Genomic DNA, 15,867 nt, shown 5'->3' with positions numbered 1-15,867 from the left:
GATTATATATGTGTTCTTTAGTTAGGAAAAATTATTCCCTAGGTCCTTTGAAAAAAAAAAAAAAGAAGAAGCTACTTGTTTGTTTCTTTAGCTATATTAGTTACAGTGGACCAGAATCATTATATGGAATGGGGCTCAAATGTCCCTTCCCCCTCCCCAACCAGGTTATCTAAGTCAGGGTTTAGATGGTCCAAATTATAATATGAAATCAGCACCATGCAAATCTCACAGTCCCAAGGTAGTGAGTATGGAGAAACGAGTAAGGGAAGCACATTAATCAGACCAAAACTGTAGTTACCATAGCCGACTAAAGTTACTATTTTTTAAAAATTTTCTTCCAGAGAGGAAAAACCACCTTTATCTGCAGAAACAAAATGGAAGGACAGAGCAGAAACAGTGATAATTGGAGGTGGCTGTATTGGCGTGAGTCTGGCCTATCACCTGGCTAAGGCAGGGATGAAAGATGTGGTCCTGCTGGAGAAATCAGAGCTCACAGCTGGATCGACCTGGCACGCAGTAAGAAAAGCACCCCAAAACTGTCCTATGCACGGGATTGTGCACGAGTGTGGTCCATTTCCTTCCCATTCGCAGCTCCCCACTGCCAGCTCTTTAGAGCAAGTTCCCTTTCAGTAGAGCTGGAAGTACAACTGCAGTTTAACTGGTGTACTTCCAGGCAGGGATTAATATTTATGATGTCCTTATCTTGAACAAATGGCTTCTGGATTCAAACCCTGGCTTTGTCATTTTCTACCCATATGACTTCTAGCAGGTTACCTAAGTTTCCATTTTCGGATGCCTTAATGGGAATATTAATAATACCAACCCAACAGGGTTGTGATGAAGATCGAGTTAATATGTGTAAAGTTATTAAACATATGGTAAGTGTTTAAAAATAACTGCTAGCTTTTGTATCAAAGGATGTTTGCTGGGTGATCCTGAATATGGGCCCAGGACATTTACCTATATTCCTGTTGCCTACATTTGGTGGTCCTTTTATTTATTTATGATTTTAATTTTGTGCAGTGAGATAATAGCCTGGTCTCACGAGGACTTAAATATGAGGACTACAAATGTATGCCACAGCTTTTGTGTTAAATAAAACACAAGACCAAGTCAAGCTTGCATAGTTAATGGTACATAATATAATGGTTCCAGTGCTGTCCTGTAATTGGGCTTAACTAAAACGCTGCTCAGGTAAATGAGGTGATTGACGCTGCTCTCGTATTGCCAAACCAATTATTTCTGAAGCCAGCTAAGGATAGGAGAAGAAGTTTTTATGACTGTTGATGAAATTTTCTTTTGGAGGAGGATTTGGGCAATATTCACCACTGTGCATCATGCCTTTTCATCATTAGCTTTCCTCTGCTGAGAAGAGGGAAAGCTGCTTTCAAGGGGCTTTTGGATATTCAGCACTTGCTCAAAGATGGGGTGGGGAGAGTCTTGCACGAGAATGATTGTCTGCCTCTGGCTGAATCTGCCCTATCAAAGAGTGCTGCCCAGCCCTATCAAAGTCCTTGCCCTTGTGGAGGTCACATTCTAGTGGGGTAGACAGAAAATACGCAACAATGCTAGAGAGTAATCAGCACCATGAAGTAAAATAGGGTAAAGGATGCAGAATGATGGAGAAAGAGGAGAAGTAAGGGAGGCTACTTCAAAGAGGTGACACGTGAGCAGGGACCCGGAAGCAGTGCACAAGAGGGCAGTGAGGCTATCCAGGCAAGAGCATTTAGGCGGAGAGAAATTTAGGCAAGTGGAAACATCCTGTGAGGGAGGGCTTCCACCCCCTCACCACTTCTGGAATGTTAAGGAGAGCATACACTTTAATGTTTGAATTACTTATTTACTCATTTATATACTGATTGAATGTGGTCTGCATTTTAGAATAGGTTGTAAGGTTCCCTGAGTTTATTTCTTCCATGTCCCATAAATAAAAAGCAACGTACCGTAAATCTAAGTTCTTTTAAGAAAAGTGAGCAGAGTTTTTAAGATTATAGCTTCTTGTTAAAAGTCAACAATGCAAAATCATTTTCCTTAAGCAGGAAATACCGAAGTGAATGGAAAAAGGCATGATCTTGCCTTATAGACAAGGTATTATGGCTATAGTTTACAAATGAGGATTCATGCAGTATGAGGTCAAGGTGGAATCAGGCATCAGGAGCTAGAGGTCTTTGGCCTCCTTGGAATAAAAGAAAAGAAGAGAGAGTTGTCCTAGGAAGCTGATTGTAGGCTTTTTTTTTTCCTTTGTACAAGTCAAAGGCGCCTCCCTGTGAGAAGCAGCATGAAGAAATCCCATACGTTAGGAATTTTTAACACAGAGAAATTTGTGGGGCAGATAGGAGAATATGGAAGGTTGGGGAGCCAGATTAAAGGGGCAGACTACAAAAATAAAGGCAGTCTCACTGAAGTATAGCGTGTGCTCAATGACAAAAGTGTGTGGAGAGTGCAGGAATCAAGTGCCTGGGGAGGAAGGCACAGCCTGCAAAGTGAATATTTGAAATAGAATCACAAATATCCATAAATCCTGAGGTTTTGATATATTTTAACAAGACTGCTTTGACAGCTCTGACATTCCTAACAATATAGAGCATTTCATGTCTGGTGGAGGGAAAGGGGAGAGATTGGAGTGAGAAGCAGTTTTGGAGCATGAGGTCCCAAGGAGAGGCTGCCCCTGGGGATGGTGCCAAAGCAGACGTTTTGGAGAGCTGAGGACTAAAGATGCAAAGCAATCCATTTGGGGGTAGGAAGATGACAGTAAAACTTTCCATTTGTTTTTATCTACAAATGTAAGAAAGAAATTAAGCTTTACTAATATTTATAAATGGCCTTCAAATTTGATGTAGGTGACATATTGTGTATGATTTCAAGGTTGACTAAGGGGGAGGTTAGCAGTCCATGGTGAGAGTATCCTCATTCTTTCTTTTGTCTTCTGTATATCATGACATAGTGCAGATTACATGTTATAGGATATCATCACTGTGATTAGTTTTATAGAAACTGGGCTTTAAACAATATAATTTGTAACGAAAGGGAGAGGGGGTGAACTTGAGAGTGTTATACTATGCAGAGATTTTTTGGTTGTCTACCAGCAATAGTTAAAAGAGTTCTGAATCTTAAAGATAAGTTTTCCTTTTACAAAAAGACAAGTGTCCCACATTTGCTGACCTTTGTAGTGATGCAAATGGATGTCAGTCATTTCTACATAGCAGATTATATACTAAGAAAATAGATGCAGTCTATCTCTTCAAAGTAAAAGTGATGCTTTCAAAAAGTAAGAAATAACTGCCTTTTTCAAAATGGTCCTGTTGGGAAGAGAGCATTTTGAAAATGGATGTTTGTAAATGTTGGTATTATTATTAGATTTTCTGCCAAAATGATCTGTATCACTTAGAAACACTCATATATGTGAGAAATAAATTTTTAACCCACTTAACATTTTTCCGAATGAGGAGTTTCAGTGGGCTTTGTCACCATTTATTTAAAATACACACACACACACACACACACACAAAAGCAATACCTAGTCCAATTAGTTTGTAACAAAAACTGATGGACAAGAGAACATGAAAAATTACAGTCAATTGTGAACAGAAACCTTTGTATAGGTGTTGACTGCGATGGAGGAAGGGGAAATTAGTTTAAATATTTCACTCATTCCAGGTTGTTTTTGTGTGTTTATGATCTCTATTAATATTTACATATCATGTGTAAAGAAAGAAATACACATATTTTGGTAGTTATGCTCAAAAATGTTCATTGGGTATATAAGTGTAAGGATAAAAGATTTATAGCCACTGGGATATGGGATGGGTTGAGATCAGTCACTGGACTTTTCGAGGCAGTCGAGGCTCCTGAAAGAGGAGAAGGATTGTTAAAGAGAAAGAGAAAGCTGCACTAGTTAGCACCCATTATGCTATCCTTTATTTAGTATCCATTGATGATTTTTCAACTCCATTATTCTTCTCATACTTATTGTCAGTCTAGTATAAAGAGGAGCTTTCTCTTCTCCCCTACTGATTTACTTATTTACATCAACAAGGATTCATAAATTCTTAATTTATTCAAAGGGTTATAATTCTTAATGATTACATCCCTGTTTCATCGTCCCTCCTTTATCTTCTTCAACAACTATAATCATTTTCTTTCTTCAAATCAAAGCTAAAACCCTTTCCTATTGAAGACTTCTGTGGCCCTTCTAGCGTCTTCTCTTCCCTTGGTTACCATAGTTTCTGTGTCTTTCCTGTGCCTTTGATTTCACTGTTTCATGTATAAAAGTTTCATGACCTCCATCAGACCATAAAGCCTTGAAGGAAAAGATCAATGTTTTCTCCTTCCTCAGACTTCCTCTTTAATATGTTCTTGTTGAAATCACAGAAGAGAAAAACACTGTGCCCTCTTTATATTTAATGTCGCAAGACTAACACTTAAACTAATAGAAGATACCATGCAGATATTACATTCAAATAATTTAAATGAAAACACTAATCTAAACTCTAGATTTTGAACACAGAATAAAAGGCAAAATCCAATACATAAGAGTATAAAAATTAAATAATTTTTATGCCTGACTGAGAAAATGGAATCCATATCTTACTTCTGACTATCCTAGCAGCAAGGAAAAAAGTACTTACCCAACAAATATTTCTGGAGTGCCACCTATGTGCTTATCAAACAGGTTGAGCTTTGACAAAAATCTGTTCACCTATACACCAGGCTCTGATTAGAAGGAATTTTCTAATTGTTGAATTTTGCAATTTCGGGAAAGGGACAGAAGGGCTGCTTTATTCAAGTGAAAGGTGGGGATGGGGTTAAAAAAAAATCCTTTGCTAGTCCCTTCCGCTTAAGGGAACACACACATGGTTCGCTGGTTTGAGCCACATTGTGTGCCATTCCCCTGTACTCTTCTTAATAATGCATATTCCTAAACCTTCCATCTAAACCATCCCATTTCTGAGTCTCTAAACAACCCTTTCCTAGTAACTCTTAAGGACTTAATGTGTGTGTTCCTTGGCTGGCTCTCACTTTACTTATATGGTTCAAATTGCTTCTTATAACCCGTCATGAGCCTTATGCTCTGATGTGCTCAAACTGCTGCTGATGTGTTCTCATCCCAAAGAATTGGCTGGTGCTTCTCAGTTTCTTGCCAGCATTAAATTACTGCTTAACAGATAAACTATCAACATTTTGAGAATGTTAACTTTTTTAGTATTTCTTTTCCTCCTTGCTTTTAAGGCAGGTTTAACGACTTACTTTCATCCTGGAATAAACTTGAAGAAAATACATTATGATAGCATCAAACTGTATGAGAAACTGGAAGAAGAAACTGGGCAGGTAAATGCACCTAACTTAAAACCATCTGTTAGGTCGATCTCTCAGAAACACGTATATTCTGAAGGATTCTGACAAGTCATCATGTGTGTAGTGACATCACTGCCATGTGCAGTGTTTAATGTGGCAGAGAAAGATGATGAGAGTTTATAGAAAAGAACCTGTAGAGTTTGCTTGAAAATCAGTTTAATTTCTTGAAGTGTGTTATCCATGTAATTAACTCTTTTTTATTTTTTAAATGAAGAAAGAATAAAAAAGGAACTTTTAAAAATATCTTTAGCCAGTTACTATATCTAGAAACTGAGAAATTGGAGCCTTTCGTCGATTGGATTGCAAAGGGTCTGAGAGCAGTGTGTGCCAGATTGTCACGCGGCTTTGAAAAGTACTTCACTAAAAGCTCCCCCCAATTTTTATTTTTATCTGTTCTCATATTTACTTGTACTCTCAAAATAAAGTGGCAGGCAGAGGGTATTCATAGGCTTCAGTCATAAGATTGAAATCTACTCAAATTTTTCATGCTGTCTCCCTTGCCTAAAACTATCAAATGGCTCCCCACAGTCTACAGGATAAAGCCAATGGATTAGCGTGGCCTTAGGAGCATGACCTTCATCCGCTGACCTCTGCCTGCTGTCCCTACATTTTCTCTTGCCACTCCTCCCTCTGCTCCTGTGCTTCAGCTATTCTCACATTCTGGAATGTGCTGAGCTCTTTCAAATCACTGTTTTTTTTTTGTTTGTGCTGAGTTCTGTTTTCTCTGCTGTCTCCTCTGCCTGAAACTACACTTCCTGTGGCCCCATCTTTAGCATTCACCCTCCACCCTTCCTCGGGGGTCACCCCTTGGAGAAGCCTTTCTGGACTGTCCCTGCCTGCCCAGTAGGGCCAAGCTCAGGGCCCATCTCTTGGTTCTAAAAGCAGTTGGGCACACCCCCTCTCACAATATCTCTGTTGTACCTGTGGCATTACTGGTTGGTTTTCCCTACAGATTATGAGCAACTTGAAGGCAAGGACTGCATCTTTTCTCTCTGTAACCCAGGGCCTACCCAAGTGCTTGGCAAACTAAAGGACTTCAGTAAATGTCAAATGAATGTTTAATTGAATTCAGACCTAATGTCATCATCATGACAGTTTGATTCTTCGCAATCTCTCCACAAATCCTTTATCTTTCTCTGTATCACATAATTTTCTTTCACTCTGTACATTAACACTCATCCTGTGTTACTGCAATTATGCATTTAGCTGTCTCTCTCCAACTGTGGAATGTAAGTTCTACCTAGGCAGGGACTTTGCTTTTCTTGTTCACGTTGACGTCTCTGGGCCTGGCACAGAGGAGGCACTTAGTGAATACAGTAGTTGCTGAATGAATTGTCTTTTTATAAGATGCAAATTTTTATATGGTTATTTCTTTTGCTTATAGTAAATCTCTTTTCTTGTATAGCTCAATTTTCATTGTGCTGAAGAAGAACCATGTTTAAGTGCCAAATAATGATTTATTTATGGACTTTTATTGGAATTATTATCACAGGTGGTGGGATTCCATCAGCCAGGTAGTATCAGACTTGCTACAACTCCTGTGAGGGTAGATGAATTTAAATATCAAATGACTCGGACTGGCTGGCATGCAACAGAACAGTATATTATTGAACCTGAAAAAATTCAAGAAATGTTCCCTTTACTCAACATGAATAAGGTATTTATCTCAAGGGCATTTTCACCATTTGTTGACTTGAATTAAAATTAGAAAAAGTTATTTTGAGAAGTTAATTTAAAATAGAACAACATTGTACACACATTTTGAATGGTAAAATCAGATGATTAATGCTGGAATTTGGGTAAATTACAAGGTGGGCTATTATATATGCTAAATGAAATATGAAAAATCTTATTAGTTTTCTACCTATGACAACTGAGAAAACATTTTTAATACTTTTCTATTACTGTGTCCCCCAGATCCAACGGTTTCCATACATAAACCTTCTGTTTGAGAACTGCAGAGAAAATGATAACTTAATATGATAAATAAGTGTCTAGAAAGATTGTGTTATTAAAATTTTTTTAAAAATCATATTAAGAAGTACCATGCTATATTGCTCCACAAATATCACCTAGTTCAAAGCTGTACTTCCCTTACAGACTCTGTGCAATGTATAAATCTAGATTTATACCACAGTTGCCTGAGAAAATCCACTTGACAGGGAATTTTGTGTTTTTTCCTACTGGAGGATAAACTCTTTTGAATAATAGTAACAATGACTAACACTTACCACAGCATATGTTTATGTACCAGTTACTATGCTAAGTTCTTTACATGCATGATTTCATTTAACTCCGTAATAATATTATGACTAAACAGGAAATTATAGCTTAGACAGGTTACAGAGTGGGCCTGAGCTCATTGATTAGGAAGACCTGGAACAGAGATCTGAATCCAGGCTTTCTGACTCCATTGCACTGTACATACTGTCCAAGTGTCCCAGGTGGGGCTGTCTGGGAAGCAGATGTTTGTTTCCCTGCTGGTGACTACTGCAGTAGTTCCCATCTCCAAGGGAGATTGATCTGGGCTGGGGTGGTTTGGTCTTGTGGGTCTTCACAGGCTGCTGGCACTCCCTTGCCTGTAGTTTTGTGTGACACCAGTGTGATGGCAGATTGGTGTTGCATTGCATTGCCTGCATGGAAATTCCATTCCCACTATACATAAGGATATACTTTAATCTGTTTATATGTCAGTCCTGGAATGCTTTGCTGGAAGTCCTCACCATCAATAATTTTTCTCAAGGGCCTAAGGCAATGGAAATACAGGTCAAGTGTGTTCTCTAGATCTGGGATGGGGACTGAATCAAACAGATATGAGATCACTGCAACAAGGATATATCTATGTCAAAGCACCACTGTGACATTTGGAAGTCTTCAGAAATGTGAATTCCATTAAAATCAGAAGTCCCTTGCACTAGACCTATACTAAATGAAAGGATTAAATTAGTTATCAAAAAACTTTCCTCAAAGAAAAGTCTGGGCCCAGATGACTTCACTGGTTAATTCTGCCAGACATTTAAAGAAGAATTAATACTAATACTTCACTAACTCTTCCAAAAATAGAAGAAAAGTGAACACTTCTCAACTCATTCTATGAGGCCAGTATTGCCTTGATACCCTACCCAAATCAGTCAGACATCACACACACAAAAAGAATGATTGGTATTCCTTATGAATATAGATGCAAAAATCACCCACAAAATACTAGCAAACTGAAATAAGCAACATATAAAACAGATTATACAGCATGGCCAAGTGGAATATATCCTAGCAATGCAGGATTGGCTTAACATATAAATATTAATCAATGTAATAATATCACATTAATGGAATAAACCACACAATCATTTCAACAGATGCAGGAAAAACATTTGACAAAAGCTTCTTGCTTGTATTTTGTGCTCAGTAGATTTTTTTGAATAGAAGAGACGTAATACTTCACTGTTTACTCTATCAACTCATTTTCTGAGTTTCATTCTCCTTTGTTTTCCCCACAATACCTAGCCTGAAGCCTTAACACAAAGTAGGGATTCAAGAAATAGTTACTGAATCAAGTATAAATTTTCCTGACACCAGATATGTATTTAACATGTGAATTTGACAGTATTAAGCAATTAAATTTAAATTATAATTGATATATCAGTTAGGATTAGATTTGGCTTCAAATATCAGAAACCAAAATAATAATGCTTAAACAAGCTAGAAGTTTATTTCTGTCTCATTTCACAGTCCAGGACTTGAATGGTGGCTCTTTTTCATGAAGACGTCAGGGACCCAGTCACCTTCCAGATCAAGAAACACTTTAAGTCCAGTTTTATTAAACATTTGCTAGCAGAGTATATTTAGACTGAGTAACAAATGTATATTCATTTGAATATTGACTCTATGATGATTGATTTAGATTTTAGCTGGATTGTATAATCCTGGAGATGGTCACATTGATCCTTATTCTCTAACAATGGCCCTGGCTGCTGGGGCCAGGAAATATGGTGCCCTTTTAAAATATCCTGCACCAGTGACTTCTCTGAAACTCAGGTCAGATGGAACATGGGACGTTGAAACACCACAGGGATCTGTGAGAGCAAATAGAATTGTGAATGCTGCAGGTAAGCATCGTATCTTTCTTAAAAAAGATCTGTGTTTTTTTAAGTGGCAAAGAAATAAGATAGCCATAAAGTAATGTTTTATATAATGGACATTGTCATGGAGCACTGTGGTGCTCCCAAGTTAAACATTTTGTCTGTTTCTAAGCTACAAAACCCTCCTCCCATCACTTTACTCTTGAGATATCACTCTTTCCTTGAATATCCATAAAACGTTGGTATTTTTCTCCATTCTCCATTTTCTTTTGCTCCAGATTATGTTTTGCTAAATTCTACTTTTTTCTATGTTTATTGTTTCTTTATACTAATAACCAAATTCTAGTGTTCAAATTCATGAGTATTCTCTTTGTTTTCAATCTGCTTATTTAGGGCAGATTTGATCACTTGTACTATCTCATTTATTTCTGATTACTTTTGACGCTAGTCATAAAACTCTTAACCCTTCTCCTTTCAGAACAATATTCAACATATTCCATAATCTTTTCTGTAGATTGTTCTGTTATAGTTTAGACTCAGAGAGTAGTGAAGCCAAAGAGATATTTGGGATAATTTAACAACACACTCATTTTCCATTTGTAGAGGGCAAGGTCCAGAAGAGTCATGTTACTTGGCCAAACAACACAGCGAGTTTCGTCAGAGAAAAGACTGGGATCTGGGTCTTTTGATTCTTGAGTTAATATACTTTCTAACAGATTGGTCTCATGTGAAGTCATTTTAAACTATCACACGTGCAAAAATAAAGTTTAGTGAAAATGCTTTTGGAGCCTAAACTAGGCTAATAGTTTGTATTTTTCTAAAATTCATAAGGATTCCTTTAAAACCTAAAATAAGCATGAGGCAGTGACTGATTTTCTTTGAGTTATTGCTTAAATCACTAATGAAGACAATCTTTATTAGTGGCAGAAGGTCCTTGAGAACCACTGTCTCCTGCTGGCCCGCAAAACATATCCCTGGAATTGGGTTGATCGTGTGGCCCTGCATGGGGTGGTGATGCCTCCCTTTGTCCTTTGTTCCTGGTGCCTTTTGCCCATCCACATCCACTCCCTTGCCCTGGTAACTCCAGGCAGCTCTTTGTTGAAAGTTGTGCAACTATCCCGTCTCAATTCTCAATTCCTTCCCTGATTCAGATCATATCTCTGCCCCATAATCTTCTTTTCCCCCCCTTTTCTCCTCCATCACTTTTCTTCAATTGGGCAAAGTTACTGGAGAAAATCTAACTGATTATATATTAGTCGTCCATAGGTGGTATGGAGGGGTGTGTGTATGTCTGTATTCAAAAAAACTTTATTTAAAAGATAGAAGCTCTCCAAAGGGTGAGCCTCAGTAGTTGGAGGCAAAGGTTTGGATATGCCCCCTTCTAGAATTGAAGCTAACAAAGATCAATTTTATGAATAAAAGCAATCATCTGCGGAAGGCATCATGCTGAAATGGTCTGAGAATGTGTGGCTGGTAGAATGTTTCCCAGAGTTACTCAGTGAGACCAGGAAGTCTCACAAATTTAGGCAGATCCCTCAGGCCAGCTCTGAAATCTGATTAAAGTAACCAGAATATAGACTCGGAAATACAACCAAAATGTAAAAATGTCAATGCTGCTGGGTCTTCAGGATATCCATAAAAAGGAGAGTCTAACAGAGAGTTGAATGATGGTTACCAGAGATTGGGAAGGGTAGAGGAAGGGGGAGATAAAATGGGATGGTTATTGGGTGCAAAAATATAGGTAGATAGGTAGAATTAACAATATTTGGTAGCACAACAAAGTGACTATAAGCAACAATAAGTTAGGGTATACTTTAAAATAACATTGGAATGTTCCTAACACAAAGAAAAGTTAAGTGCCTGAGGTAATGGATACCCCAATTACCCTGATTTGATTAATTCACATTGTATGCCTGTATAAAAACATCACATGTACACTATAAAGATATAGAACTACTATATTTTTAATTATTTAGTTGTCATTAATTAATTAAATTTAATAGAATATATTTATAGTTAACATAATGTAATTTAATTGTATCTTTAATTATTATGTACCCATAATAATTAAAAATAAAATAAAATAAAAAGAAAGGTCTAAGAGTGAAGATTTGTCAGTTTGCTGATGTGCTTCCAGCATCGTCCACGGCAGTGGTGCTCTGGGCCCAGAGGCATGCATTGCCAACGGAGTGACTCAGGCAAGTTGCTCATTTGTAAAGTGGGAATAATATTGCCTATCTTGAAAAGTTATTATGGGTAGCAAATAAGCTAATAATGTAAAGTACCCAGAACAGGGATTACCATGTAGAAAGCACTAAAAAAATTAGGCATAATAATTATTATGAATGATTATTACAATTATTTCCTTGATAGTCTGTACCCTAGTCTGGGAGACAGTAGCATCAGGTTATAGCTACTTAGTACTAGCCTTAAGATTCCTCAACTTCTTTCTTTTGTCCTGTAGGCATCCAGCCCCTATTCTGCTAGTAAATTGGCTTCCCAAAGAGCTTGGTTACCAAGCTAGTGTGCATAAGAATCACCTTGGGAAGTTTCCCACGCTTCAAAAAGATTCTAATTTAGATTTTCTAGGTGGCAGCTCAGAAGCTGCATTTTAAATAAGTACTACAGGTACTGTACTCCCTGTACCAGATAATTTGCAAAAATTCTTTGGAGAAACAGGACTCTATGGGTGTTCCTACAGGAGAGAGAATGTAATGACTGTATTCTTTGTTTTTCCTCTTGCCATTTGACTTTGCAATAAGTGACTGTATTCTTGAGCAAGCAGAGCGTTTGACTTTATTCCACCCCTTCCCTCAGGTGCAGCTCAGGGACATGGCCATATGCTATTTATTATGACACAGACTTTTTCTCTGCATAGTGTTGAATGTTCCTCTTGACCTCATTTCCAATTGACTCATTAAGCCCAAGATAACTTTGTAAAATTTTCCTAATATGGTAAATCAGAAATGTGCTTGGATCACGCTAACATGAAGCCTAGTGCTCAGCCAAAAAAAATTGTTTGATTTTTGTCTGATATTCTTTGTCAAAGAATAAAACCATTATTGTCACTAATGGTAGTGAACACCTAGTAGAAGTAAACTTGTCCATGAACCTTCAGCCTGCATTTCATTTCTATTAATCACTGCACTTTTAAAAATTGGAAGTCATTGCCAATGGTCATTTTTATTGACTCTTCAGTTGTTTTTCAGGTGATAATGATAGATTTTAGAATGAGTCCTCCACATTTGTCTCTTTTCCCTTTGACTTTTTTTTTTTTTTTTTTTTTTTTTGAGACAGAGTCTCACTCTGTTGCCCAGGCTAGAGTGCCTTGGGGTCAGCCTAGCTCACAGCAACCTCAAACTCCTGGGCTCAAGGGATCCTCCTGCCTCAGCCTCCTGATAGCTGGGACTACAGGCACGCGCCACCATGCCCGGCTAATTTTTTCTATATGTATTTTTAGCTGTCCATATAATTTCTTTCTGTTTTTAGTAGAGACGGGGTCTTGCTCTTGCTCAGGCTGGTCTCGAACTCCTGAGCTCAAACGATCCACCAGCCTCGGCCTCCCAGAGTGCTAGGATTACAGGCATGAGCCACCAGGCCGCCTGGCCTTCCCTTTGATCTTGGTGGGTGGGTGATCTAGTAGGAGATGAAGGGTAATCCTGCCTAGATTTAGGCTAATTTGATTGACATAGAAAAGAGAATGCCAACAGACACCACCCCCATAGGGTAAAACAGCATAGAGCTTGCTATGAGATTTGAAGTAGTATAGTTATATGATACTTATGCATACATTTCCACTTTATTTTAATGATAAAGTGCATTAATAAGCAAGCAGTTGGACTCAGAAATTCATAAATATGCTTGGATAAAACAGAATTTATTTTCTTCAACTTATGTTTTTTTAAAAATGTTAAGAATTTATTAGGTTTAATTAACCTATGCATTCTCAGTGAGGGTTCTACCACCCCCAAGGGGGTGAAAATGGGTTCTTTTATGTACAAAGCACAGATATAGTACATAAATAGATATGCAGTATATCTGTGGTATTAAAATTACATGGAGGTTGGCTGGGCATGGTGGCTCACACCTGTAACCCAGCATTCTGGGAGGCCGAAGCAGGAAGATCGCTTGAGGCTAGGAGTTCAAGACCAGCCTGGGCAACATAGCACAAGACCCTCTCTCTACGAAAAAAAAAAAAAAAAAAAATTACATGGTGGGGGGGGGGCAGGAAAAAATGTCTAACAGCTCCTGGGTCAGGAAGAAAACAAAGTTGTGAAAAAGGGCATTTACATGTAATCAATGGAGAGCTGTATGGTATATCAGCAACACGGGCAGGGAGCCCTGGTAGTGCCAAGGGGTGGCTCAGCACTGACCTGTCCCTGTGTAACTAGGCCGGAGCAGCAGACTGGGACAGGCCTGAAAATTTATGTTTTTAACTGAAACAAGTATATTGAGGATACTGCAGTAGTTTGAATTTCTAGGCTAAATATTTTGACTTTTTATATTTTAAAACTGCTCAAGTATGAATAACTAGAACATGTAGCTTTACTACATTTTCCTACAACGTTCTGACATTGGTAATTCGTATCTTCCTACTAGCAAGAATAAATTATGTCCCTAAATTATTAAAAGACCAACAAATAACTCTGATGCCCACAGGTCAGATTTCTAGTTCGCAAATAGGTACCCATTTCTAGATTTATTATACAAGTGTGACCAACTTAGCTGTTAGGCCAAAACAAAACAATAAAACACAAGGGTATGCATAGATGGTTAAGTGGAAATAAACTTTGGCACTTAGGAGCACCTAATATGGATTCCCAGACTGACTCATAATTGATGATTCTGTGTCTGGCTCTGAACTTCATAATGATGGAGACCTCAGAGCTCCGTATTAGATTCAGAAAAAAAGCAAACAGAAATGCCTAAAACTTAGAGAGTGCAACCTTTAAAGAAATAACCTAAGTAGGATTCTCTAATCATTTGAATGATTCCTCCAAATTATTATTAAACAAACATGCAAATACAACTCCCTCCCCTCCCAATAATCCATTGATGGGTCAGGTGACACCATATCCTTGCCAAACAATAATAATTTTATTATTTTAGTTTCTAAAAGACCTTTACACAAGTGGAGGTGCCTTAGATTTATAAAATAAAGTCTTCCACAGCAAGAAAATCAATAAGATGTGTTGCTAACAGGACCTCCCAGTGTGACCTTGGGTATGTCTTACATTTGGACCTTGCTCCCACTTCTGTGTTCTGAAGGGTCGGCCTGGGAAAGAATCAAAGGTCCCTTCAGCTACAAATTATCCAGTTCTGTCTTTTGCAAATGAAAAAAATAACATTAATTTCCACCAAAAAGGCAGTCCTTATGCAAATTGTGAAGTGAGAAATATTTGTTTGGGGAACTCCCCACCTACTTTTGAGCCCAGTCTTCTTCCCCTTCGTCTGGCTTCTCTTCTTCCCTGTTTTTGACTCCTCATGCCTTTGTGCCCTTTATGAAAAAGGATCTTGCAAACTTACTCAAACTAAACTTTTAAAACAACAGATAAAACTTAATATGCTTTCTCTCCCAAAGTACATACATTTTCAAATTTTAAGTTAGCAGCACCATTTTGTGCTTGTGGAATTTTAGGCATCAACAATTTGGGGAGAATAGGGTTGGAGGGCAGAGGAGTTGACTTGCAGGGCTTTACCATGTACTGTCCTTACGTATTATGTTGATCACATCAACATGGGGCCTCTCCTTTGCCTGACAACCCCTGGCCACAAGTAGGGGGTTGTCTGTTACCACAAGTCAGTCTGTTACCATACTTTTTATCAATATCAGTACATTTTATATTTTTGGGTGGTTTGTTTTTTCTTTCAAATAAATTTTTTTGGTTTTTTTTCTGCCTACCTTTGCCTATGGACAAAATACTTTTTTAGGAATAGCATTCCCCTAGATTCCAGATATCTTTAAAACTCTGGGCAATGCAAAATATTGTCTTGTCTTCTCTTCCCCTATTTAATTTCGAAATGACAAAAATGTTAAAGATTCTTATGACATTCTTTAGTCCTTGCCATGAGTACTCAAGCCTTCTAAATATTATATTTTAATAAAAATTGCTATCTATATCAGTGTCTGATATGGTATGCTTATATATGTGCTGACATTTTTAAATGATTTTTTTGTTTAAGGATTTTGGGCTCGTGAAGTAGGTAAAATGATTGGACTAGAACATCCTCTCATTGCGGTTCAACATCAATATGTTGTTACATCAACTATACCCGAAGTGAAAGCTTTGAAACGAGAACTCCCTGTGATCCGTGATCTGGAAGGATCATTTTACCTCCGACAGGAAAGGGATGGGCTTTTGTTTGGTCCATATGAAAGTCAGGAGAAAATGAAACTTCAGGACTCCTGGGTCACCGATGGAGTTCCTCCAGG

At 37.9% G+C, this 15,867-nt stretch overlaps 1 protein-coding gene across 1 annotated transcript in view; it reads left to right on the top strand.

Annotated features, from left to right (window-relative positions):
* DMGDH (dimethylglycine dehydrogenase) overlaps positions 1-15,867 on the top strand; it is a 59,694-nt gene that overhangs the window by 5,316 nt on the left and 38,511 nt on the right. The window contains exons 2-6 of the mRNA XM_069492378.1: positions 342-516; positions 5,230-5,328; positions 6,848-7,012; positions 9,257-9,461; positions 15,618-15,866. Of these exons, the coding sequence (XP_069348479.1) occupies positions 342-516; positions 5,230-5,328; positions 6,848-7,012; positions 9,257-9,461; positions 15,618-15,866 (893 nt within the window). The remainder of the gene's footprint in view (positions 1-341; positions 517-5,229; positions 5,329-6,847; positions 7,013-9,256; positions 9,462-15,617; position 15,867) is intronic.

This window comes from Eulemur rufifrons, chromosome 17, assembly GCF_041146395.1.
Source record: "Eulemur rufifrons isolate Redbay chromosome 17, OSU_ERuf_1, whole genome shotgun sequence".
NCBI classification, from domain to species: domain Eukaryota; kingdom Metazoa; phylum Chordata; class Mammalia; order Primates; family Lemuridae; genus Eulemur; species Eulemur rufifrons.
The sequence above is the reverse complement of the archived record's forward strand: the minus strand, read 5'-3'. Positions and strand labels throughout refer to the sequence as shown.